General features: G+C 47.0%; 1 protein-coding gene and 1 pseudogene across 5 annotated transcripts in view; one reads left to right on the forward strand and one right to left on the reverse strand.

The window, feature by feature from the left end:
- Positions 1-3,919: 3,919 nt before the first annotated feature.
- On the forward strand, positions 3,920-4,185 carry LOC127696781 (dynein light chain 1, cytoplasmic-like; annotated as a pseudogene).
- A 13,419-nt stretch (positions 4,186-17,604) lies between these two features.
- Positions 17,605-25,232, reverse strand: part of Nudcd3 (NudC domain containing 3) — a 92,434-nt gene continuing 84,806 nt past the window's right edge. For 2 of the 5 annotated variants that reach the window (XM_052198084.1, XM_052198082.1), the window contains 2 exons: positions 24,914-25,102; positions 17,605-20,025 (listed from right to left, as the gene is read on the reverse strand). In XM_052198084.1, coding sequence (XP_052054044.1) covers positions 19,915-20,025; positions 24,914-25,102 — 300 coding nt within the window. In that variant the 3' untranslated portion in view covers positions 17,605-19,914. Of the gene's footprint in view, positions 20,026-23,651; positions 23,721-24,484; positions 24,594-24,913; positions 25,103-25,232 lie in introns of those variants that run through there. The other 3 variants (XR_007980130.1, XM_052198083.1, XR_007980131.1) reach the window with 3 other exon arrangements.

The raw sequence follows: 25,232 nt of genomic DNA on the forward strand, positions 1-25,232 counted from the left end.
CACAATGACAAGGAGCCTAAAGCCCAGCAGCTTTCTGTGTGGACTTCACCCATAATTATCTTCTTTGGGGAATAAAATAGTACTAGGATGAGACAGCAGAATGGGGCTTGCAGCGTGAGGACAAGCCAGTGCAGACACTTTCTCCGGCTCTTCCCCCCTGGTACCATTCGACACACAGGAACCCAGAGAGCTGAGAGGAGCGCAGCAGACTGGCTGGGCCTTGTTCTTGAGTCCTCCGCTGTGGCAAGGCTCCGGGGCTGCTGTCTTAGCTCCCACAGGCTCTGGTTAGGCACAGAGAGCCCAGAAATGCAAATTTTCTGCAGGAGTAACAGAAAATAAACAAAGCACAGGAAAATCTACATCTTGTCAAAGGACTGGGGAATAGAGCTGACCAGAGCTGGGGCTCTGTGTTCTCAAGGGCATTGAAGGGAAGGGAGACTCAGCACAACCTGTCTCTCCACAGAGGGCTACATGAGCCCAGGCCCGGTGAAGGACCACCTACTGCAGTGAGCAGCAGGCCACAGCAGTAATTCAGGGCCTCTGAAGCTGCCACGATGATGAAACCGTACCCCACAAAGTAGTCCAGATGCTTGCTTGGGTCGTCCCTACAAAGGACAACTACCTCTTAAAGCCGCCTAAAGAGGAGTGAAGAGTCCCGTAGGGTCACCACCAGTTTCCATGATTTAATCAACGATCACTCACAATACCAGGAGAAAGCCAGAATTTCAGAGAAGCGATCAACTGAGGTCCACGCCGCGAGGAGCCAACACCACAACTGTCTCACAGAGACTGGAAAGCAGCTATCCTTAAAATGCTCAGACAAAAATGTTAGGCATTATTTTGACTAAATGTAGAAATAGGAAATCTCAACAAAACACGTTTATTTATTGAATGGTTGGTTGTTTTGTTTTTGAGATAGGGTCTTCCTATGCCGTCCTGGCTGTCCGGGAATTCGCTATGTAGACCAAGATGCTCTGTCTGCAACTCACAGAGGTCTGCCTGCCTCTGACTTCCAAGTGTTGACATTAAAGGTATTAAGACACCATACCTGGCTTTTGTAAGTTTATTTTTTAAAGACTTAGCATTTTGTTATTTTATCATGTGTGTGTGTGTGTGTGTGTGTGTGTGTGTGTGTGTGTGTGTGTGGTATTTGCATGTGTATGCAGGTGCACTAGGAATCTAGATTCCCTGGAGCTGAAGTTACAGGTGACTGTAAGCCAGCTGTGCCGCCAGCAAAATGTGGGTTCTCTCGAAGAGCAGTGTATCTTCTTAACTGCTAAGCCATCTCTCCAGTCCCTAAGTTTATTTATTTTTATGAAAAGAACTCAAGTGAAAAATATAAAACTGAGAAATGCAGCCCCTGGATCTAAAGCCTGGTTTTAGACTCAGGAGTCCCCTGGTGAGGACGGAGGTGGCAGCCCTGAGGCAGGTCAATGGGATGTACTCATCAACAGCCAAGAACAGACTGGAAAAAGAAGTGCACAAGGCCTCAGGAACGTGTGTGTGTGTGTGTGTGTGTGTGTAGGGGAAGAGGCAGATCTTACAATCTCTTCACTGGAGTTCATGATGGGGAAAGAGTTAGGGATCAAAAATTACCCCAAACATGTTTGAAGGCACCCTAACTGTCATAGAGGGACCAAACGCTCAGTATTAAGAAGTGGGTCAAATGCCAAATAATATAAACCCCAATCAATTCACATCACATTATTTAAGTTCTAAAAACTCAAGGCAAAGGGAAGAAGTTGTAGCATCTCAAGAGAAGCTGGTAATCACCCACAGAGGAACACAGTCCACATGACAGTCAGACAGTCAGAAGCAGAAGTTTTTTTAAGTGCTGGAAAGAAAACAAACAAACAAACAAATAAACAAATAAAACCAAACCAAACCCTTTTACCCAAAAACTCGATATCCAGCAAAAGCTCTTCAGGAGTGTGGAGAAAATACAACTCCAGATGAAGAAGAAAAGGGAGAATTGGTTCCTTGCAACCTAACCTCAAGGGTCAAATGTCCTAAACAAAGTTACAGGGAAAGGGAAGCAATAGGGAGGACATGAGACTGAGGAGCCGGCTTCGCAGGAAAAAGCACTTGCTGCTCTCTCAAGGGACCCAAGTCCAATTCCCAGCACCCTTGTCAGGTGGCTCCCAAGTGCCGATAACTCCAGCTCCAGAGGATTTGATGCACCATCTGGCCTCTGTGAGTGCCTGCATAGGTAGACGCTCACGTGCACACATATTAAGAGAAAAAAAAACTTTAACATAAAGAATGAAAGTAAGGTAGGCAAAGCAGACTATTAACTTCTTAGATTTCTTTAGTCACATCCAATGGCTAACCCAAGAATTGCAATACCGGCTGATGTGGTTCCTTAGTGTAGAAGGAATCCTTCAACAATCCCATTCTTAAATCTGAGAGGAAAAAGGAACACTAATGAAATTAAGGTTCAGACACTTAGTAAATACGATGAGATGTGGACACCAACAGTATAATAAGTCACAGATGTCTACCCATAGTAACCCATGCCAAGAGCAACCACAAGACAGCTATAGAAAGCTTATTGCTCTTGCAGAGGACCTGGGTTCAGTTCCCAGAACCCATGTCAGGGGTCTTACACTGATTCTACTCCAGATCCAGGAGATCTAACGCCCTCTTCTGGCCCTCACAGACTCCAGGTATGCACTACAAGGAAACACTTATACAATAAAGTAAAAAATAAATCTTAAAAAGACAAATCTTCCAAGAAGGTGTGTGTATGTGTGTGTGCACACACGCCTGTGTTTATGAGAGGTTTCCATCTGTGATATGACAAACTATCCAAGAATATCCACCTAAAGTAGGAAGGATCTATTCTGACCCAGGCTTCAATTTCTGGTCATTTGGCTTCTGTTTCCGGGTCACAGTGAGGTGATACCATGGTAAGTTGTATTCAACAGGGCCACTAGAGAGAGGAAGGGAGAAGAGGAAGACAGAGAAAAGGAGAGAGAAGAGTTATGAAAAAAACCTAAGATAGAGCCTTCAGCTGCATGTCCCCAAGGACTCGGCTCAGGCTGCAGAGCCGCCTCAGTGGTCAAGACTGTGGGCTGCTCCTGCAGAGCGGGGTTCCCAGCACCTACAAGGCAGCTTACAACTGCCTATGACTCCAGCTCCGAGGGATCTGATGCCCTCTGCTGGCCTCAAGGGCACCTGGATTTCATATGTACATTGCTACCACTTACACATAATAAAAATAAATCTTTTTAGTAGGCCCTCTCCTTGTAGTTAGTCTTACCTTCTGCTTCTCATACCTCCAATAGCTCATCAGCTTAGGACTCCACCAGTGAACTAATCCACTGTCTGGACTTCCCCATCCTGTTACTTCAAATATATTCCACTGCTGTCCTGGGACCAAGCTTTCACTGTGTAACCTTTTGGGCTCAGCAAACAGGGAGAAAAGTTTCTTCAACCCTTAAGGGATCTACCAAAAACTATACCTAGTACTAACAGACTGGGTAATTTCCACTCAGCTGTGGAGAAGTGAAGTAAATGTGCAGCCGCAGTCCTTGCCAACACAGTACTTGAAGTTCTAGCTACTGCAACAGATCCTAAAACCAGGGAGTTTAGTAAGGCCACAGGATCTAAAACCAACACATAAAAGTTTGTTTAATTTCTATAACTAACAGAAAACACCAAAACTTGGTGGCCAACTAGAATCAACTAGAACCCCCAAGCTCGGGGCACAGTCAAGGGGGATTTTTCTTGATTGGATCATTTGAGGTCAGGAGGTCACTGTAGACCTGACCACACCTTCTCGTGGCAGCCTATATAAAAAGACAGAAGAGACGCACCACTGCTTGGCTAGCAGCAGTTCTCTGCTGCTTGAGCAGTGCCAGCACCTTCCCCAGGAGCTCCCAGCAGCCCGCTGACCCCTGCGCCATGGTAACCATGTGCAACCAACCGGAAGGTGGTGATCAAAAATGCAGACTTGTCAGAAGACATCAACAGGGCTCGGTGGAGTGGGCTGCTCAGGTGCTGGAGAAGCACCACACGGAAAAGCATATTGTGGTCCTTAGCAAGGAGTTTGACAAAAAGTACAACCGCGATTGGCCCTGCTTTGTGCGGTGCAACTTTGGTAGTTATGCAACACACAAAACCAAACACTTCATCTACTTCTACCTGGGGCAGGTGGCCATTCTGCTGTTCAAATCTGGTTAAAAATACCCAGTGACCAGTCCAAAAACAAGGCCTACGTCCTAAATTCCAAATACCAGAAACTGAAGCTTCAGCCTCGTTTGAATCTGTTGTGTTTTGTACAGGGCCCTCTGTACAAGATTGTGGTTATAAATGAATTAGTAAAACAGCTTACATTTGTATTTATTTTCTAGTCTATATTTCTGTACCCAATTTTCCCCCTTAAGCCATTCACTTAAAAATAAATCCTGCTACTGAGGCACTTTTTCATTGGTTTTAGAACCTACTTCTTTGGGATCCCAGCATATACTGAAGATCACCTGAGATGTCCAGCCCCATGAACTGAGCAACTATTAGGTTCTTGGCCTTTCCATCAGGAGACAGCAGTTGTTGGACTGGCCAGACCACAGCCTGTAAGCCTGTCTAATAAATCCTCTTTAATACGTATAGATTCACTCCATCAGTTCTGTTTCTCTAGAGAACTCTAGAATGCATGCATGCATGCATACATACATAAACACATATATACACTCAAAACACATGCAGAACATATGAAATTATAAAATTATAATTATCATAGTTGAGTTTCCCAACTTGATGCGAGTTACAGTTGTCTGAGAAGAAGGAACTTTAATTGAGAAAATGTTTCCCTAAGATTGGCCTGGAGAGACTCTTCTTAGTGAGTCGTGTGGGAAGTTCCAGTTGACCGTGGGTGGGTCACCCTGGCAGGTGGTCCTCGATGGTGTAAAAAGGTGGCGGACCAAGCAAGCCATGGTGAGCAATGCAGCGGGCAGTATTCTACCATGGCTTCTGCATCAGCTCCTGCCTACAGGGTTTTTTTTTTTTTTTGTTTTGAGTTCCTGTCATGACTTCCCTCAGTGATGGACTATAAACTGTCAGATGAAATTAATTCCTTCTTCCCCAAGTTGCCTTTGGTCATGGTATTTTATCACAGCAAGAGAAGCCCTTAGGCAATAATGAAACCAATCATTGATTGGAATGCTTGGAAACATACCATGCTTATGGCTCGGAAGACTCAACACAGCACAGGTCAAATCTTTCAAACTGATTTATAGGTTTAATTTAATTTTTATATTAGAATCTCAACAAGGTACTGGGCAGAGTAACACGGACTGAAGAGGTTGAAGAGGGGAATTATGAGTTTGAGAGCACGCTGAGTTGTGTGGTGAGAGTCGGCCTTGAACAGGAAACCCTCAGTAGGACCTTTTGTAGATATACATATTTGTTCTAAACTCTATAATTTATGAGTGAAGATCATACAATAAGTGAAAGAGACACAAGAAAAGGCTTCAATATGTTGGACCTACAAAGTATAGAATTAAAACAGTAGTATTGGTGGAAGGGTAGATACTCAGATGAATGGAACTCAACAGAAACAGAAAATTTGCCTAATGTTTCTTCTCCCTCTGGGTGAGCATTTCACTGTGTCCCAGGGTGTTCTCTTGCAGTCAGGTGGCCAAGTGATCCTCCTGCTTCCGCTTCTCCAGTAGCGGAATCACGGGCACTCACCAGCATTCTATGGCAATAGGGTTAAATTGGTCATGGAGAAAGAAAGGCATCAATTCTAATATAAATGCCAGTCACCAGAAAGACTGAAAACCCTTATTCCCCACAGGGGCTACAAGCAAGAGACAGTGTGTTCTAGAAAATCACGATATAACAAAGAAAGGTGGGAGAGGGTAAATGACATTACCTGAACCAGTCACGGCTCTGGGGTAGGGGCGGGTGGGGCTTTGGGCCTTGGACTTTTTTTTTTCTTTTCTTTTCTTTTTTTCTTTTTTTCTTTTCTTTTCTTTTCTTTTCTTTTCTTTTCTTTTCTTTTCTTTTCTTTTATTTTTGGTTTTGCTATGTAGCTTTGGCTGTTTTGGAACTCAGTAATGTAGACCATGCTGGTTTCAAATCCACAAGCAATCCACTTGCGCTTTCCTCTGCCTGCTGAGTGCTGGGATTAAAGGTCTGTACTACCACACCAGCCCTTTCCTTAAGCTGTCTGGTTTCTATCACTATCCTTATGGCCTTGGTCCAATTCTTTGTTCTGGAACACAAGATCCTGGAAATCTCAGAGGGAGTCCCTCTGGACTCTGATCTGGTCTTATTACAAAACCTCACCTTCCGACTTTTTATTGATTACATGTATTTGTATGGATGTATAAGCACACATGCATGCACGTGTAGAGGTCAGAGGGTAACTTGTCAAGAGTGAGTCTCTTGTTCTACCATATAAGTTTTGGGAATCAAACTCAAGCCATCAGGTTTGATGGCAAGCACCTGGACCATCTTACCAGCCACCTTGATTCACTCTGGAAAGGAACAAAGGGACTTAGCGGAGGGAAGACTGTCTTCTCAGTGAACAGTGCTGAATCAGGAGACATCGTGAAAACAACAAAAGGCTTGCAAATAAAAATCCTCACATTTTAGATAAAAATACACTCAAGATTTTTGGACTTAAATGTAAAATATAACAACAAAACTTCAAGAAAAACGTAGGAGAAAGTCTTTGAGATCTAGGATAAGGATAAGATTTTTTTTTTTAGACCTAACACCAGAAGCCTGATTCATAAATGGAAATCTTGAAACACTGGATCTCATCAACATTAAAAGCTTCTGCTCAGGGACAGCGAGACTATGTAAAAGTGATGAATTACTAACTACTGTGATGTTGTGGAGTACATAACTGGACTTCTTATAGATTTCTAGGCATGCATACTCTAGAAATCCTTGGAACCTGTTGGAGTGATAGTGTCTTGTGTGCTAATGAGATAACTTTGTGGCTGCTGTATCTAGGTGGCTGAAGGATGGCTGATGGCCACCAAACTTCCAGGACATGGAAGGGCTAAAAACTACAATGACCACCAATGAATCTTCAGCAAACCTCATTCAGGCACTGTTGCCAGTTTCAGGAGGTTCTGGACAGGTAAAACCTGTGACGGTTCCTGGGCTGTTGTTCTAGAAAGGCCCCTTCCCACACATATTGCTCTATAAGACCTTCATCTGCATATTCGGCTAATGCCTGTAAAGTCCCTAGGAATTTCCCTCAACTCTGTAAGCTGCCCAAACAAATTAACTGAACCTGAGCAGAAAGTTCTAGAAACCCGGGTTATAGTCATTCATTCAGCAGCACAGGTGAAATACCTGGAGCTTGTGATTGATATCTGAAGAGGGGATAATGATAGGGACCAAGCCCTCGATCTGTATGATCCAATGTTATGGCCAGGTAGACAGTATGAGAACTGAGTCAGATTGGAAGATTCCAGCTTGTGTCCGTTGATGCACACTTTTTGGGGACATAGAAGTCTTCTGTACTGATGTTTGTGCATAGAAGCATCTATGTATGTATGTAGCTATGGGAAAACATTAAATTGCATAGCCTGCAGATGATTTTTATCTAGAATATGTAAAAAATGTACGTAATTTGACATATTTATTGACAAATTTATTTGACAAATTTATATATATATAAAAACCCCAATGTATTCAATTAGAACTTGGCCAAGACTCATAGAGTCTTCCCTGTGTGGCGGAAAGCTCAGTGCTCAGAGTCACTGCCTGCTGGAGGCAGCACATCAAATCAGGAGACGCCTTCGCATATCTATCAGGAGGGACACAAAACATTTACTGATGTCAGATGCAGTGGCATACCTTTAATCCCAAAACCTGGAGTTAGGCCGATCTCTCTGAGTTCAGGCCAGCCTGGTCTACACAGTAGACCTTATTTCAAAAAAACCAAACCAATCCTGTTCCAACCTGTATCATTTACTGTTGCTACTGCAACAAACAATAATAAAATTAGTCTTATGACAGAACCAAGCATTCCACAATCTAGAAGGTCAGAGTCCCAGAGTTCATGATCACGGTCTATCCACAGTGGAAGGTCGAGTGTCTACAGCATGTCTTCCTGACTCGCTTACTCATTGAGTTCATGGAAACAGGTGATTATTTTGGGCCCACCCAGGAACCCAGACTAATCTGTTATTCAGGGTCAACTGGATGAGACCTAAATTCTACCTGTATCCTTGACTCCACAACACAGGGTCTGGGAATCAGGACAGGCCTTTGTGGAGCCTCTGCCCTGCTAACCACAGCATCAGACAATCTGGGCAACGGTGCAGAGAAATTGAAGCTCTCGGTGTTGATGGTGGGGATGTAAAATGGTGCAGCTGCTCTAGGAACAGTTTGACAGCTTTGATAAAGTTTCACATACACGCAAACATATGACCTAGCAGTTACATTCTGGGGTACTCATTCCAAAGATACAAAGATGTCTGTTCACCCAACAGCATGTATATGAATGTTAATAACAGCTTTGTTTGTGACAGGAAAACCAACCTGGAAACTGCCATTGGATCAGCTCCCCGGTGTCTCTCTCAGCACTCTTAGGCATTCCTTTAGTGTTTAGAGACTTCAGCACAGGTAAAACTCGGTCCTTGACTTCAATGCAGAAACAATTTCATGGCAAACCAGCACAAGCAGAGCTAAAGCTTATCAAAAACAGAAAAGCAGCCACAGACAGACAGACAGATAGATGATAGATAGACAGACAGATGATAGATAGACAGACAGACAGATAGATAGATAGATCGTTAAAGAGGAATTGTAAAAATTATTACATATCCATGTATGAACATATATGTGGGGACAGATGTTGCTATCAGGCATCTTGCCCACATGTATGTCTGTATACTGTGTACACACCTGGTACTTGTGGAGGCCAGAAGAGGGCATCAGGTCCCTTGGAGCTGTAGTTACTGATGGTTCTGAGCCACTACATGGGGGCTGGAAATTGAACTTTAGTCCTCCAGCAAAACGCAGTCAATGTTCTTTTTTTTTTTTTTTTTTTTTTTTTTTTTTGGAGACAGGGTTTCTCTGTATAGCCCTGGCTGTCCTGGAGCTCACTCTGTAGACCAGGCTGGCCTCGAACTCAGAAATCCGCCTGCCTCTGCTTCCCAGAGTGCTGGGATTACAGGCATGCGCCACCACCGCCCGGCTCAGTCAATGTTCTTAACTGCTGAGCTATTTCTCCATCCCTCCACCTATTTTTTTGAGACAGCATCTCTACTTGAACCTGAAACTCTCCAACTGGTCACACTGGCTGGCCAGCAAGCTGCAATGGTCTTTGTTATGCCTGCCTTCCCAGAGCTGGGATTATAGTGTGTGCTACTACAACTGGCTTTTAAGCGAGTGCTGGGTATCCAAACAGGTCTTTGTGCTTGTGTGCCAACCACATCACTGCCTTACTAAATGAGCCACACCCCCAGCCCCAAGTTGCTAAGTATTGAAAGACTTTTTGTTTTTAAAGATGGGATCTCACTATGTAGCATGGACTTGCCTCAACTAGCTACATACATCAGGCTGGCTTTAAACTCACAGAAAGTGCCTGCCTCTGCCTCCTGAGTGCTGAGATTAAAGGCATGAGCAAAAGATATTTATTCAAACATAAGACTTTCATCAAGGGAGTTGAGAAACACTCAGGAAAAGAATACAACCTACCCAAAGGTGGGTGTGGGCTTCTGAAGGGAGAGCCAGAATTGTATATCTTAGCATTATGTATAATTTTGATGGCACTCAAGTTATACCAAAAGAGTTGCTAAGAAATTTCTCTCTTCCCACCCCTAGGGTCTGTGCAGCTAGCCCTGGCTGGGCTGGAGCTTGCTGTGTAGATCAGGCTGGCTTTGAACTCACAGAAATCCACCTGCTTCCCTGTCCTTGGTGCTGGGATTGAAGGCATGCACCATCATGCCACACCTTTTATCTTTTGACAAATGTAAAGGTGCTTTGGATAGGATTAAAATCTGGCAAAGTAAAACTATGGGCCACTTGGGTTACATAGGGATTTAGGATATCTTTTACAGGTTTACAAATGGGAAAGAGGGCCAGGCGATGTTGGCACAGGCCTTTTATCCCAGTACTTGGAAGGCAGAGGCAGAAAGATCTCTAGAAGTTCGAGGCCAGAGTTCCAGAACAGCCAGGGTCACACAGAGAGAGCACCTTGTGAAAACAACAACTCCTATACCAAATGAGGGAGAGGAAGAGGGAGAGGGAGAGAAGGGCCTTAAACAAATGTTAAATACAATAGAACTTTTGGTTCTCAGTGAGAGATTCAAGCAGACTCCAGATTTTTTTGGGTGGTGATGTGTGTGATCTTTTCCTTTCTTATGTCCCCTACTTGTTCCTTTCTTTCTCTCCTGTCTCAGAAACTATTCAGCCCAAATATCCTTTGATGAGCAGATGTTAAGCTATGTATGGTACACCCACATACTGGGGCATGCTACTCTGCAAGAGAAAGGAATACACCTCAGCACACACGGCAACCTGAGTGGGCGTCAGGGAGATGCTGGTGAGTGGAAACACATCTCAAGAAAAAATACTGAACAATTCCACACAAAGCACACATGAAATGATTAACTATGGTGAAGAAGAAAAAGTTAGTGCTCTCCAGAGGTGAGAGACAGCCACCTATAAAGAAGTGTGAAGAACTGTAGAAGCTGAGCACTTCTATACTGAGTCTGGCCCTGTTTCTGTGGAACACACAGAAACACACACACACGGGGGGGGGGGGCAGGGGGGAGACAGACGGACAGAGACTTGGTGGAATCTAACACACTCTGGTTTTGATCTTGTGCCGTTTGCACTGGGGAGGCATCTTCACAACTGTGCATGTGTGAAGCCCATCTAGGATTCTTGTGGCTACATATGAAAGGCAGTCACAGTCACGTGTGGAAGGGAATCACTGCAGGTTGTGACAGCAGGCCTCCAGGACCAGTTCATCCCGGCTGTCTGTGTGTCCATGGCAGGCCGTCTGCCAGGCCCATCTCTCAGCTACATCCCAGATCCTAGAGCCTCCTCCCCACACAGACCCACAACAGACAACAGACAGCCCATTCTCAGGTGGACATTCCAAGTCTCATCCTACAGGTCTCACTCAAGCTTGTCAGATCCTCCCCAGCTGTGCCCTCAGACCGGCTGGATCCTGTTGTCCCTCTAACCAGATGTGTTCCCACTGGAGCCCACTAGCTCCTCCCACTGCTCTGCAGTGCTCAGACCAGTAGGCTGGCTGAAGAGCCTTGACCCTGCAGGGGAGCTGTGGGAGAGGGAAAGTGGGTACTGTGCCAGTCAACCCTGCCTCTTGCTACAACAGCCAGTTGCCCCTGCAGTAGAGACCCACTGGCTTTGAACTCTTCCAAGAGCCTAGAAAAGGGCCTTTTGTTACATTTCATTTATTTAATACCAGCAACAAATTAACTTTTAATATTTTTTAAAGCGCTGGTTATGGATGCTGGCAGTGGCTGTACCACTATGGAATGCTATGCCTGAGATCTTCAAGATGGCTCAGCAGATAAAGGTTCTCCACTGACCACTTGAGCTCCACCCCAGGGCCCCACACGGTAGAATAAGAACCAGTTTCACGTACATGCACCCACATGCGTGCACGTGAACACACACAAAGTGTAATACAAAATAATTTTACATAATGTGTATTTTGCCACGATAAAAATATAAACACAATAGATTCCTGATGGAGGTGGGGGAGTGTGCCAAGTATGCCAAAGGTGAATGGGGGGAGGAAAGGGGATTGGTAGGTTTTTCTAGGCTGAGAGAGGGGCACCCTGAAGTAATATTTGAAGTTTTGTAGTCTAGCAGGCAGAGAAAACAAAAATGGGCACAGAGGTAGCAGTTGGAAAAATAAGGATTAAAGGAAGAGAAATTTGGATGGGTCTGAGAGATCCTAGGTGAGCCCACCAATGGGAGAGTCCACTGCGGCTTCTAATTGAGGACTTCCTATGATTTAAGTGTAGCAGCTCCCGCTAGGAACGCATCAGGCCCTCATCTCTTTACAGTTTAGGTAAGTACAGCACTATCTCCCTAAGCCCCTGTAGGGACATCTGCCTCTTGATTACTATTCCGGTCATCCAGAAAGTGTACACCATCTAGCTGGCATGGAGGAGGCAGAGGAAAATGGGCCTGTTGTGTCATAGATGGCTGTTGAATGTAGGTCTGGAAGAGGTCCCTAGTGGCTGGGGTGCATGGGTACCTTTGCAGCGTTAGCCCCAGATCTTGTGTACAAATGGCTCAGTACCCCCAACCACCCATGTCCTATGTCCAGCCTGGGAGTCCCAGGGCAAAGAGAGTAACAAGAGGAAACCTGGGGCAGGGAAAGAGGCGGCAGCATTGTGGGCTTAGATACGTGAAGCCGCAGTGAGGACGCCAGGCTCTGGGAGTCCAGCTGGACTGGGTGCCTGTCTGCATCCCGTCCCCTGGAGTCCAGCTCCTGCCCTGCTGAAACCCTCAGGAATCTAGAAAAACTTGACACAAGACCAGTTCCTTCAAAATACAGTTCCATGTCTCAGAAGGGCCCTTGGGGTCAGGAGTCCATAAGTTACAACCTGGGTAACGTGGGGCTTTAGTGTTCACTCCAGTGCTTTGTGAGCCGCGGCTCTGGCGCTCCCATTTACCAGTGGGATCCGTGTGTTCATTCACCAGCACATCATTTAGCACAATGACTGGAGTCTGTCACCTTACCAAGAGTCCAAGATCTCAAGGTCATATAAGCAAAGCCTGAGGCTACCTGGGCAGCCATCTATCCCGAGGAAGCAGGCTCCGCTGAAGGTTCTGCTGTGGCTGGGTTGGGGTGTTCCGGAACACCAGCTCTGAGCTCTAATTGGGTTGGTTAGAGCAGTGGTTCCTAACCTTCCCAATGCTGTTGATACAGCCCTTCAATATGGTTCCTCATGTTGTGGTGCCAACCACCACAGAACCACTTTTCACTGATAATTAACTGTAATTTTGCTGGTATAAACTGTATGTATCTGATATGCAGGATTTCTGGGTATGTGACCCCATGTGGAGGGCTATCACCACCTCCAAGTTGAGAACCTCTGGGTTAGAGCCTAAAGTGTATCCCACTATGTGGATCAAGGTAAAGTGTGACCAGAGTCTCCCCCAAGGGGAGGAGGGTGTCTAAGTTTGTTGCCCCCCCCCCCCCCCCGGGAGGAGGGTGGAAAGACTCAAATGCTGCTGTGGCTTCTTCCTCTTTTCCTCACAGTTTTGGGCCCTGTTACACATCACAGGCTTTTCTGCTGTTAATCAGCATCAGGCACAAAAGTGCAGGAGAGGCAACCCTTGGGGCTCTAGTGCCTTCCTGTCAGGACTCTAGTGAAGGACTCTGGGTAATGTGGAAGCTGGCTCCACATTATCTTCCTTCCAGCTGGCCCCAGCGAGGTCTTTGGTCCAAGTGCATTGGGATTTCTAGTAGCATCTTCTGGCTGAGTAGATCTGAACCCCATTCTTCTAAGGTTATTGATTCTCACTATATAGATAGGGGTCCCTCCTCGCTCTCTGTGGGGTACTTAGCTTGCTAACAGTGTGCCTCAAGGCTCTTGGGTGACCAGAGGCCAGGGTCTAGGTGGGATACGGGGATTGAGTCCCCTTTGCCTCCATACTCCCACCTATGCCTTCTCTTAGATCTACCCCACCGGGCCTGCGTATGCTGTCATTACACAGCCTGAGCCGGGGGCTTCAGCCAGGTGGCAGGCAGGCTAGATGCTGGGGTTTTGCACTTCATTACATAAGCTGGATGCAAAACAAGAAACCTAGAGTATCTTAAGCATTTAATGTCCTTGTTTGCAAGCCAGGGGACATGGGAACTGCCACCAGGCACCACAGGGCCAACAGGCTTGGGCCTTAGAAACAAGGCCAGGAGTAGAAAGAGCTCTAACCCAGCTCTAGTGTTGTAGTGAAGAAATAAAAATAAAATATACAAAATAGTTGAAGATGCTGAGGTGACGCCCCAAGAATAGTCAGTCATACCTAAAAGGAGCAAGGCTTGAGAATGAGGACTTTCTAAGATAAGGTGGTCTTCCAAGGGTTAACTCTAGATTGCATATAATGTACACAGGCGTAAATTCAGAATACCTTTACTAGTCCTGTGTACAGCATGTAAGTAAGAAACAGATGAAAATGCAACTAGAAGTTTATACAAGAAATCATCTAAAGAAAATGCCAAAGCCTGTCTGACCTTACCACAAAGTGGCAATGTACAGCACTCTTAACTCCTCACCCAGCACAAAAGGCAAAAAATAAAAAAGTTTAAAAAAGAAAGAAAAAAGGGCCATAAAGATGTGAGGAGTCTGCAGGGGACTCTACCACAGCGCCACCTTCAAGAGGGAAAGAAATCCAGACTAACCAGAACACTCACCTGCAGAAGATAAATATTCACTTCAGAAAGCCTCCTGTGGGAAGCCACAGCGCCGGCTTACAGAGCAAGGGTGACGGAAGTTAAGGACAAGCAGTTACCTATTTATACAATTTAAAAATGACGTCATGGAAATTCTGGTCATCATCTCGGGGCAAAGGCAAGGGGGTTCCTAAGTTCCTGATTGCTGTAACATGGTGAGACACGGAGGGCAGGCAGCTCTAGCACCACCAGGACTGAGCCGAGGTAAGCTGTTACCAGCAGGAGGGGGCTGTGTACAAGAGTCTCTCCTGCACTCTCCGGCAAAAATGCTACTGCAGCAAACTAAATTCTTAGTCCTTTTGAATGAGGGCCCACACACTTCCATGTTACACACAACCTCAAATGATGGGTTTTGAAGGACAGCGTGCTCCTCTCTGACCTGCCACAGGCCTCAGAAGGGACTGTTCAGGGGCCCACAGTGTGGTCACGAGTGTAGAGTGTAGGCAAGAAGAAATGATGTGTGAGGGCCCACAGGAAGGGAAGGGCTATGAAATGTACGTGAAACTAAGGGTCCTACTTAGACACGAGTGCTGTTGGGCTAGGGTCCAGCTCATCAAAAGCAGTTTGTTCAATGATTTAATCCTGGAAGGTGGTGAGTTTTATTAGACGGGTTTCTTGGTGTCAACTTCCTAATTACCAGGTGTCTTCCTCTTTTTTTTTTCTTCACCTTACTGATGATGAGGCTTTCCCACCGCACACGGAGGGAGCTTGCCATCCGATGAGCCTGGTTGGCCAGCACTCTGTGGTGATCCAGGTCCGTCTCTAGCTCCCCAGGAATCACGGCATGTACCTCGCATCTCACCTTGTCTTTTCTGTGAATCTGTGAATCCGAACTTAACCTCACACTTACGCAGCAACATTTTACCAACTGACCCATCTATCTCATTGGGGCGGGGGAAGAGGGACACATCTTAAAACTAGAAACTGCCTCCAAACCTTCTACTTGAGAAAACCAACACATCTTTATACCCTGCTGGTACAATCCGCAGCAGCTACCTTGGGGTACTAGCTGTGGCCTTGCAGTAGGACAGTGTCTGCTGGCATGGGTGATGTCAGATGCCTATGGAAGAGTCTGACCCCACTAGGGGTCTAAATGAGGGGATCCATGGAAAGCAGAAGGGCTCGCAAGTTAGGGAACTGGCAAAGGGCATAGGCAGCAAGCTGGGAACTACACCCAGTCTAGGGTACACGACCGCCTTCTGGGAAGGAAGGAAGGAGCAGTATCAGTCAAGAAACAAAGGTGTCTCTTTAACTGAAACATCCTGAAGACACGCAGCAAGGAACTCACTAGCATAAGGTGATTCTTGCCTCCACAGAGCAGACTACCTCTGAAAACATTAGTTTACAGACGTATGAGCACTCACTACCACACATGGAAAACCAGCCAGGAAGACAGGCGGGACCTGGCTGTGAACTTCTCAAAGGTGAAGATCAGAGGCTAGCACATACCAGTCTGTGCCCTAAGGGCTAAAGGGATACATGTGATTTGGGGGGTGGGGGTAGGGTCTCAAAAACCAGGTGTCACATGGAGTTAAGGGTGGGAAATCTTGAGATACAGGGAATTTCTGCAGAGGTGTGAGGGTTAACTCTTGCCTGTGCTGAAGGAGACTGGTACACACAGAAATTAAAATAGTTGTTGGCAGGCAGGCAGGCAGGTGTAAAATCCACTTTAGGCCCTGTTGTGGCCCAGGTACTTTCTGCTCTGCTACCAGAACAAAGTTGCCAGGCATCCTTGGGGCCCATGGTCAGGGGTTGAATCTTTGTTTCCTCGGCTCTTTCCCACCCTGACCTTATATAATGCCTCTATGAGAAGGTAGACCTTCTCCTCAGCAAAGGGTTGGTTAGCCACTGAGGCACCCATGTCTGGGTTTATTGCAGGTTCAGGTGAATGACAACTGTTGTCAAAAGGGAGAAGCTACCATGTGCCAGTCTTAGGTTGGGTAGTTGGAGACAGATGAGGCAGCCAGAGGCCATACACCTTTGGGAGAGATACTTGCCTGTAGCATACCCAGCTTTGTACAAGGGTACAGTTGAGCAGGGTCACAGGCCTATAACCAAACCAAGGACAGCATATCAAGAACTAGCTACGCTCTGCATTAACTCCATGCTTTCTACTCACAAAAGGAGGCCACCCAGTTCCTGGCTGAGCTGCCTGCCAGCTGGCCCACTAGAGGAGCAGATTTGAGGTGGGGTGAGGGTCTGTTCCCCAAGCACAGTGTTCTGGCCAGTGAGTTCTCTGCACAGCAGCTGACGCCTCCTGGACACATTTCCACACAAAAGCTTGCCTGAGCTCACTCCTGTACTCTCAGGGCCAATCACTGAAGACTTTTTTTTTTTTTGTAAGGTTATTTCTGGTCCCAGGAATAAGATGGGCAATTCCAGTGTTTCATTCATTTGAGAAGTTAACTTTCAAACCCACAGGTGCTGCCTACTGAGAGTAAGTAGGGTCAGTGATGGATTCTCTGGAATAGGGCAGAACACAGGAAGGAAAAGTCTTGAGATCTAAGTGGATTCTGAGACAGACACAGGATTATGTACTGATGAGAGTTCTAAGGCCTTGGAAGCCTGGTAAATAGTGAGTGGGTATGGATGCAGGCTAGTTTTATGTCAACTTGACACAGCCATAGTCATTTGAGAGCAGGGAACCTCCACTGGAAAAGTGCTTCTATAAGATCTGGCCATAGACAAGCCAGTAAGGCATTTTCTTAAACTAGTGATTGATGGGGGAATACCCAGTCCATGTGGGTGTTGTCATCCCTGGGTTGCTGGTCTTGGGTTCTGTAAGAAAGCAGGCTGAACATTCCTCCATAGCCTCGTCAGCTCCTGCATCTAGATCCCTGCCCTGCCTGAGTTCATGTCCCAACTTCCTTCAAAGATGGAGTATAACACAGCCAGATAAACAAACCCTTTCCTCCCCAAGTTACTTTTCGTCATGGTGTTTAATCAAGGCAATAGTAACCTCAAGGTCTCCAGCAGGGTGGTTCAGGAATTTGAATAGGTCTTTATGGTAACAATAAAAAATTAATAGCTTATAAGATTTCTAAAAGTAGAGACAGGTCAGATGATAAGAACCCAGAGCATTTAGTTTTGGTGTTGACTACGTAGTGGGATCCAGGACTCAGGGCTAGAGGTCAAGGGTAATGACCACTCATGGAAGTGTCTTAATAGTGAATAGCACAAACAGACCCAGCACTGCTTAAATACAGATTTATTGCAAACCAACACCGAGGAGCCAGAGCGACTTTGCAGGCTGGACTGCACTCTGCAGTGGACTTTGCACTCTGGGTCTTTGGACAAGGAGGACAGAGTCACCCTGCTTTCCTCAGACCTCAGCTTGTGGGACTTAGAGACCAAACTGTGACTGTCGTGTCTAAAAAGAGAAAACAGGCAATGGGCCAGTTTCAGTGGCTGGGCAAACCAGGGCAGAGCCTCAGGGCAAAGAACTATCTACTTGGCTGGCTGGGATTGTGCCTCACTGTGATGGAGACTTGTAGATACAGTAGCCACCACCATACCATGCACAACATGCCACAGAGCACAGGTTCCTGCCACACAGCCTAATCTGATGCCATATCCCCAGGCTGCTTTTTCTATACAGCTTGTTTGTTGAAACAGGGCAGGGACAAAGAAAAAATGTAACACAGAAAATAAAACCATGCTACAATGATGAAGATGAGTCCACACAGAGTAAAACTGTCCTAAATAAAAAGATGCAGGGGTCCTCCACATCATTATCCCTTTTGCAAGACTACCCACAGGATAAGGAGGTAGGCAACCAGGACTAGAGAGAAGCCTGCGGATACACACACACACACACCACGAGACTTCATTAGGTGAGAAAGCTTGCATGGGACAGGGATATGCACAGCCTAGAACCTTGATGGAACAAACAGCAAAGTATCCTGGGATCTTGTGAATGTGACAGATTCTGTTCCTAGATGGTGACCTCTTTAGAGAGATTTCATCAACTGGGTGACCAATGTCCAATCACAAGTTCAGACTTCAGAGTGGGTATTTGGGGTCCACTGCTGTCCGTTAACCACCATCATCGTCTACCTGGGCCCATAGATTAACTCCCAGAGTGGACTTTTAAGAAGTAAACCAGAAATCCCTCAAATGACTGCAATGAACCAGCTCCTGTCTACACAGTTCAGTACGTTGTACAATCTGTTCTTCCAATGGCTCCTTCCGAACATGTGGACATGTTACTCCATGCAGGGCTATTTCCAGAGAACAGGCTGCCTTGACTTCAGTTGGTCTCAATTCTTGCAGTTTGTATGGTTGGTTACCAGAGTACAGAAATCAGTGCTGTGACACACACACACACACACAAACTGAGAGCCAGGCAAATGGAGATACCAGGTGCCAACTGGCAAAGAGAGAGTCCGTAAAGGGTTGGGACACGTGGGTCCTGATCCTTTGGTTACATCATTATACCCTGGCTGGCCTGGCCACACAGTCTCTGAGCTCTAGGAAGCAGTCTAGTGATTGGCACAGAGAAATCTTCATTTTCTTGGACTCAATTGTAGTTGCCTTCAAGCTAATGGGTACATTTTTCTTCCTGAGGCATCCTTAGGGAATATAGATGACAATCTGCCAATGAACTGCCAACATGCTGTGATCTCCTCTTGAAGGTACCCAGGCTTCAATGCAGCATACCCAAAGAGGAGGGCTTGTGGGGAGCAAGTAGTAGTGGCTAGTCTCAGTTCACTTCAACAAGAATCGAAGCAAGGCAGCTGCAGTCAGAAGGTAGGCGGAATCCTTGCCACACCTGGGCCAGAGGCCAGAACTAAGACTCTCTTTCAACATCTCAAACAGACCCCAGTTTCTGCTGCTCTGCCCATAAAACTGAGGCAGGTCAAGTGTATTCACAAGAAATGAGCAAGATGGAAAACACACACACACACACACACACACACACACACACACACGCACGCACGCACGCACGCACACACACACACACAGAGAAGTAGGAGGAGAGACACACACAGGTCAACAAGAAGTGAGGGAACCCCATAGCAGCCCCAGAAGTAGCCCCACAGCCATGCCCCGTTAGCCCTCATGCAAGTACCTGGCCCCACACAATTCAACTTAGCTTTGTCTAAGCCCAGCCACTCCTTATCCGCAATCAGAAGACAAGCAAGCAGAATAGCATCAAAACAACAGCAAGCAAAGAATAGGGGAAAAGGGAAATGCTGCCTGCAGTGCCTGGTTGCTGTGGAGACAGAACATGTGCTACCAGTAGGCTGGGACATGTCCCTCCTGCATGTCAAACACCTCCGTTTGGTGTTGGCCACAGACACTGCCGAGCAGCAGCTGGCCCTGCACCTTCTCTAGAAGAGTCTGAAGGCGGAAGGAAGGTCGGCATGGAAGGCCTGGTTCATCACGAAAGAAAACAATGGCTAGGACTGATCAGGAGGAGTGAGTCCCTGGCATGCAGGGAGTGAGGAGGACAGCGTCTCCATTTCCCCGATGGCGAGGGTTTCCTTTACTTCCGGTCATTAAAACTGCACAGCCCCTGGGGAGATGTTGAACATGGCCGGGTCGAATCGCTGGCCTCGGAAGGGAGAGCCTTCAGCATCCCAACCCTTCTTCAGCATCTCATGGACTTTCTACAAACAGAAAATAGAGAGGTTAAAGGAGATCACAAGGCATCACATGCTTTCTCCTAGAACAGACTGCCTGCAGGCATAGAGACATCCTGCTTTCTCGGGGCTGAGGACTTGCCTGCTAGGGCCAACTGGCCAGAGGACTGCAGGCCCTGCAGCAGTTTGTGCCCAAGGGAGGCACCTACTGACTGCCAATTCCTCTGCAAGACTCTTCTCCCAAGACTGAATTTCTAGCTTTCCAGCTTCAGTCTCCAGTAAGCCCTGACTGATCTTAGTTCATCTTCGGCCCCTTTCCCATTAGGTCTGTCCAAGCTCCACACAACCCACAGAGCCTACAGTAATCCCCAGGGAGATTCCTCAGATAGGAAGGGGTGGTGCCCCAGCCACGTAGGGATATGACTAAGGTGTGTAGAGATGTTCTAGCACCTCTTTCCCAAGGAAGGAAGTTCTTGTCATTGAGAAATTCATCAGACAATACTGGGATTAACCAAGGATATGATGATACCGAGAAGGGAGAGACCTCCAAATGTCCAGCTGTGGACCTGGCAGGCAGAAACACCCTATGCCCTTGGGACATAGTAAGAGCTGGTAGACTTAGCTCCTCCCAGCCTATGGCTACTACTGAGCTGTCTAAGCCTCTGGAGCTTGGAGGCCGACTGGAGCTGGTGGCTCTAGGCTGTGTCCCTGGTGACAGCACCCATGCCTGTGCCAATGGGCTATCCTTCCTCTGAGTGTCTGCCTTCCCAAAGCTGCGACCACAGACGTACCCAAGATAAAGAGATCTTCCCTTCCTTCCAACCGTAAAAAACCAAAAGGACTGACAAGACACACGGCTGAAAACTGACCCCCGAGTGGAGCACCTGTTGCAGACAGCCCTGTAGAACAGGTGCAGAGGACAGGTGCCACTGCCCTTATCATGAAAATGACAGATGGAAAGCAAAGTGGAAACTTCTGAATGTCAGCAAAGTTATTGGAGTCTCAGAACTATGGATTGTTAAACAAAATCCAAGCTTCCTGCTAAGTGAGTCTTGGCTTGTTTTTAAATCCAAGTGAAGTAGCAACAAGCATATCAAGGATACTTAGTACATAGTAGGCCTCCATCTTTGTCCATAAGAAGTGTAAAGCTGTATAGTCTCAAAAGAAAACAAGGAGACCAGGCAGCTAACCTGGGCAGGCGGCTGCTGAACCTTAGCCAGCTGCAGGGTTAACAAGAACCTAGTGGCTGTGCAGGGACCCACTATGCAAAGGACGTAAAGGACAGACTGCTAGGTTTGTTTTCACAACTGAGGGAGCCCAGGATGCCAAGATAATTGCATGGCCCTTTCTCCAGGACCAAGGTAGAGAGCAGACCATCCTGTGTGCCACCAAATTCACTCATGGGATAGAGTGAAACGTATCTGTGCAATGTCAGTCACTGTTTATTAGGGGTAAGTGCCACCAGGCTGGAGGAGTCCTAGAGAGACACACCGAGGGTCAGACAGAGCAATGGCACGAGTGTACTTCCACAAAGCCCTTCTAGAGGAACACCACTCAAAGAAATCCAAGTGGGGAAAAGATAAAGAGTATTCCATTTGTTGACTTTGGAAAGAAATGACCTTATGGTAACTAAAGAATTAAAAAATGAGAAAAAGAGGTATATTACCACTTCAAAATTAAAATGCTTTAAAATACAAAGCACTGGTGGCATTAGAAGCACAATTTAAAATTCTGGCAGATTTAGAAAACTTCAAGTTTACACCATAAATGGGCATCAATACAGAGCCCGTTGGTAACTGTGACTGCCAACGTGCACAGCAGATGGAGGCTGGCAGAGGAGCCTGGCCCCATTTGCATTCTCTCTCTGCTAGTTAGGAGCAGCAATCCTAGAGACGTGACCTCAGCCACCCAGGAAAAGCCTGCGTGTGAGTACTGATTATGGGTTAACCTGCTGAATCAAAAAACACAGGGCCCTGGTCCTACCTTTCTAGTTCTGTTTCTTTGTTCAATAAAAGAAAGGGCTAAAGATACTTCACATGGAACCCCGGGGTGCTGTACACTGAAGATGTGTCTCCAAGGCATTTCAAGTCTAGAATGGAACTAAAACTTCAGCACGGACACTAGGCAGCTAGTGGAACATGTGAGCATTTAAAAGCCCTAAGAGCTATGCTCCTGACTATCCATAGCCATCCTGATCCGTTCAGCTCTGGAGAGGGGATCCCATTGGGTCCCTCCCATGCCTTAGCTCCTTGAAGGCCTTACTGGGACCTCATCTGGGCAAGCACACTCATTGTCACAACAGATCACGACAAGTCCACAGCAAAATCAATTTAGACTCAAGACAGAGCTCTTTCCACTAGACCACAGCATCGTCAAGGTTTTCCTTAGCCCTTCTTCTGTGTTCTTCAGTGTCCTCAGTTTCGCAGTGCTGGATCATAAACAGCTGTGTGGAAGCTGTACATCAGCCATGGACAAGTCTTCTGTGCACAGATATAAGGACCTTCTGTTCCACACTCAGGTTTCTGCAAAGTCTTGTGGGCAAAGAGTCTTCACAGAAAGCAAAACCAGGACACCCTCAAAGCCTTGCCTTTGGTGTGAGCCAGCTTTCCAGTAGCAGCCCCCACACAGGATTCAGTGTGTTTGTGCACAGCGCACACATATGAGGATCAGCCTGTTATCATTTGATCCTTTTGCTAGCCTATTTCAGACTGGCAATGAGGAACTTCCTGAGAGCTGCCTTGGTTTACTGGAGATAAGCATACTACCCTATTCCCAGCCGGGACAGTAGGCCTGGAAGTAGTCATCACAACTAGGTGACTAAGACTTACAAGGATGGGAACAAAGCATCCAGTTCCTGCAGAGGACCATTATTGAGAATGCAAAACAAAGCTGAACTGTTCTTTGAATAAGGTCACATTAAAGCGGCTGGCCTCTTAATTCCTTGAAGACAGCTGTGTGCTTGCTCTCACTGGTGCAGACTGTTTTCCATCTCTCCTTGAAGAAGGTGACACTAAACCATGGCAGAGGGCATCAGCACTGAAGGGAAAAAGGAGGGCTGCACAAAGGAGAGCCTGGGCAGGGAGAGGGAGATGTGCAGAGCCTGACCCATCATGCAAATTTTGCAGGGCTGCTAACTTCCAGGCAAGTGGCACTGAGGCTGCTTTGACTTGTGTTCTGCAAGGGATGAGACTCACAGGTGCAGAAAGCTGGAGACCCTTCTAGCTTCTTTTACATCTTGTAGTTCAAAACTGCACAAGACTTCACTGAGGTCTGATAAATGCACAAAGGCAATTCAAGCCACAGTCACTATTTCAATGTTTCTCTATGACAAAGACTCAGTGACAGCACCTGGGGAAGGTATGAAGAGCCACACTCATCCTCTCCATTCTGTGGTACAAATTTCTCAGTGGTACTTGGTAGCTCCTCCTTCCAACCCACCCCTGGGCTGATGGCACTGTGTTCACTTCTCTGGTCAGGCACTCTTCCCTGGCAGTCACCTTCTATACACATCTAAGTTCTTCTGTGGGCAAAGTCCTGACCCTGGGATAGGAGTGAGCAGATCCATAAGGTCCCGCCCATGAGGCCAACGACAGACCGTCTGTCCAACAGACACAGGCCAACATGACTGTGACCTGTGACCTGTGACCAAGCAGGTCTGTCTACCTCTGCTAAGGTGAGGTTCCAAAGTTTCTGCCTAAGGACCTCTGTATTACATGGACTTTCTCCTCACCATACACAGGGCCAGGGCCAGGACAGAGAAGGAAACCCCAGCCCTCTGCTAGAGCTGCTAAGAGGCACAATACATCCCGAAAGGGGAAAAAAAAAAAGTCTTAGTCTCTTCATTTTGAAGCAGACGCTTTAACCAGAACTGCTGTGCAGAGCCTACAGCAGTCAACCCACCCTGTCCATCACAGCTCATGCTCATGACATGTGCTGGATGGTCTGGCAGAAGAGGTAAGGACACTGGTGCTGTCTCTAAAGGTGTCCTGACCTCACGCCTGGGAAACATATCCATGAAAACAGACTACAGTGGTCAATGCAACAACAGCATATTACAGACCCTGTCCCAAGGTACAATGCCACTCTGACGGGAAAGATGGGACAATTCAAACAAACCATGAGGAGAAGGCCCCTCAGAGACAACAGGGAACACACATAGCTTCTCTGGAGCCCTGGGGCTGCCTTTCTATAGGTAGCCTATGCCCAGTTGCCAATCCTCTGAGCCATGCTTGGTCTACATGCACGTAGCTCAGGTGCTGTTTGGCTGGGCATTTCACAGTGATGAGAACCCAGAGCAACAGCCTTTTCTTCCCTCGGTAGCCACTCTCAGGATTATTAAGAGGAAGAACAAATGATCTAAGCAATCATTCTTTGCCACCAGCAGCCTCTCCTGGGCACTTTACAGGTCAGGCAGAGTCTTCTGCTCTCCCAGAAGCTGCTGACCTCACATTCCCTTGTTACAGCCCCAGCACTCCACTTCACTCACCTACTATTTGCTGTGCATTAGCTTTTGGAGTCAGAACCTAAGCTGGCCCTGAAGCCTGGCCCTCCCTTCTTCCACCAATGGGGCTCTCTCAGGGCTTCAGGGAAGTTGCCTGTAGATAAGGCATAAGGAGTCATCAACACTCAACAATTTTAAGCTATAGTGTGTTCAGGGCAAATAAAGAGAAACCCTCTAGGCTGTGCCACCAGAGCTTACAGCTTAGGCATGAGAAATGGCTCAATAGCAATGTTTCTCTGTCCTCAGATAAGGACTAGGTGACGTGAGCAGCTGGGGCTTCCCTAGCTAGGCAGGGCACTGTAGAACTGCAGCAGGGGCCAGGGGCCACCAGGACTAGCCTAGTCCCATGCCCTCCTCCCACCGGCATGGCCACCCGCCTGCTGGTGATGGTACAGGAGGGCACAGTGCTCATACCAGCTCATGGCTCTGGGGCTTGCCCTGCAGTTTCTGGTGGTAGTCGAAGGTGAGTCTGTCCAGGACAGCCTGCTCCTCCTCGTCCACAGTGGCCATGGAGCGCTCCTTGTTGATTTTGTCGATGTCGATGGGCTCTTCTCCCTCCAGGATGGCACTCCACCAGTACTCGCCGACCTTGCTCAGGTTCACCTGGGACAAGCAGGGAGAAAGCCTGTATCAAGTATGGCAGGAGGGGGCCCAAGCCTCTGGAGAAAGAATACTTGGTACTGTTGCAGAGCTTAGTAGAGGACAGGCATCCTGTGCTGGGGACACAGCAAAG

This window comes from Apodemus sylvaticus, chromosome 11 (genome assembly GCF_947179515.1).
Source record: "Apodemus sylvaticus chromosome 11, mApoSyl1.1, whole genome shotgun sequence".
Lineage (NCBI taxonomy): Eukaryota > Metazoa > Chordata > Mammalia > Rodentia > Muridae > Apodemus > Apodemus sylvaticus.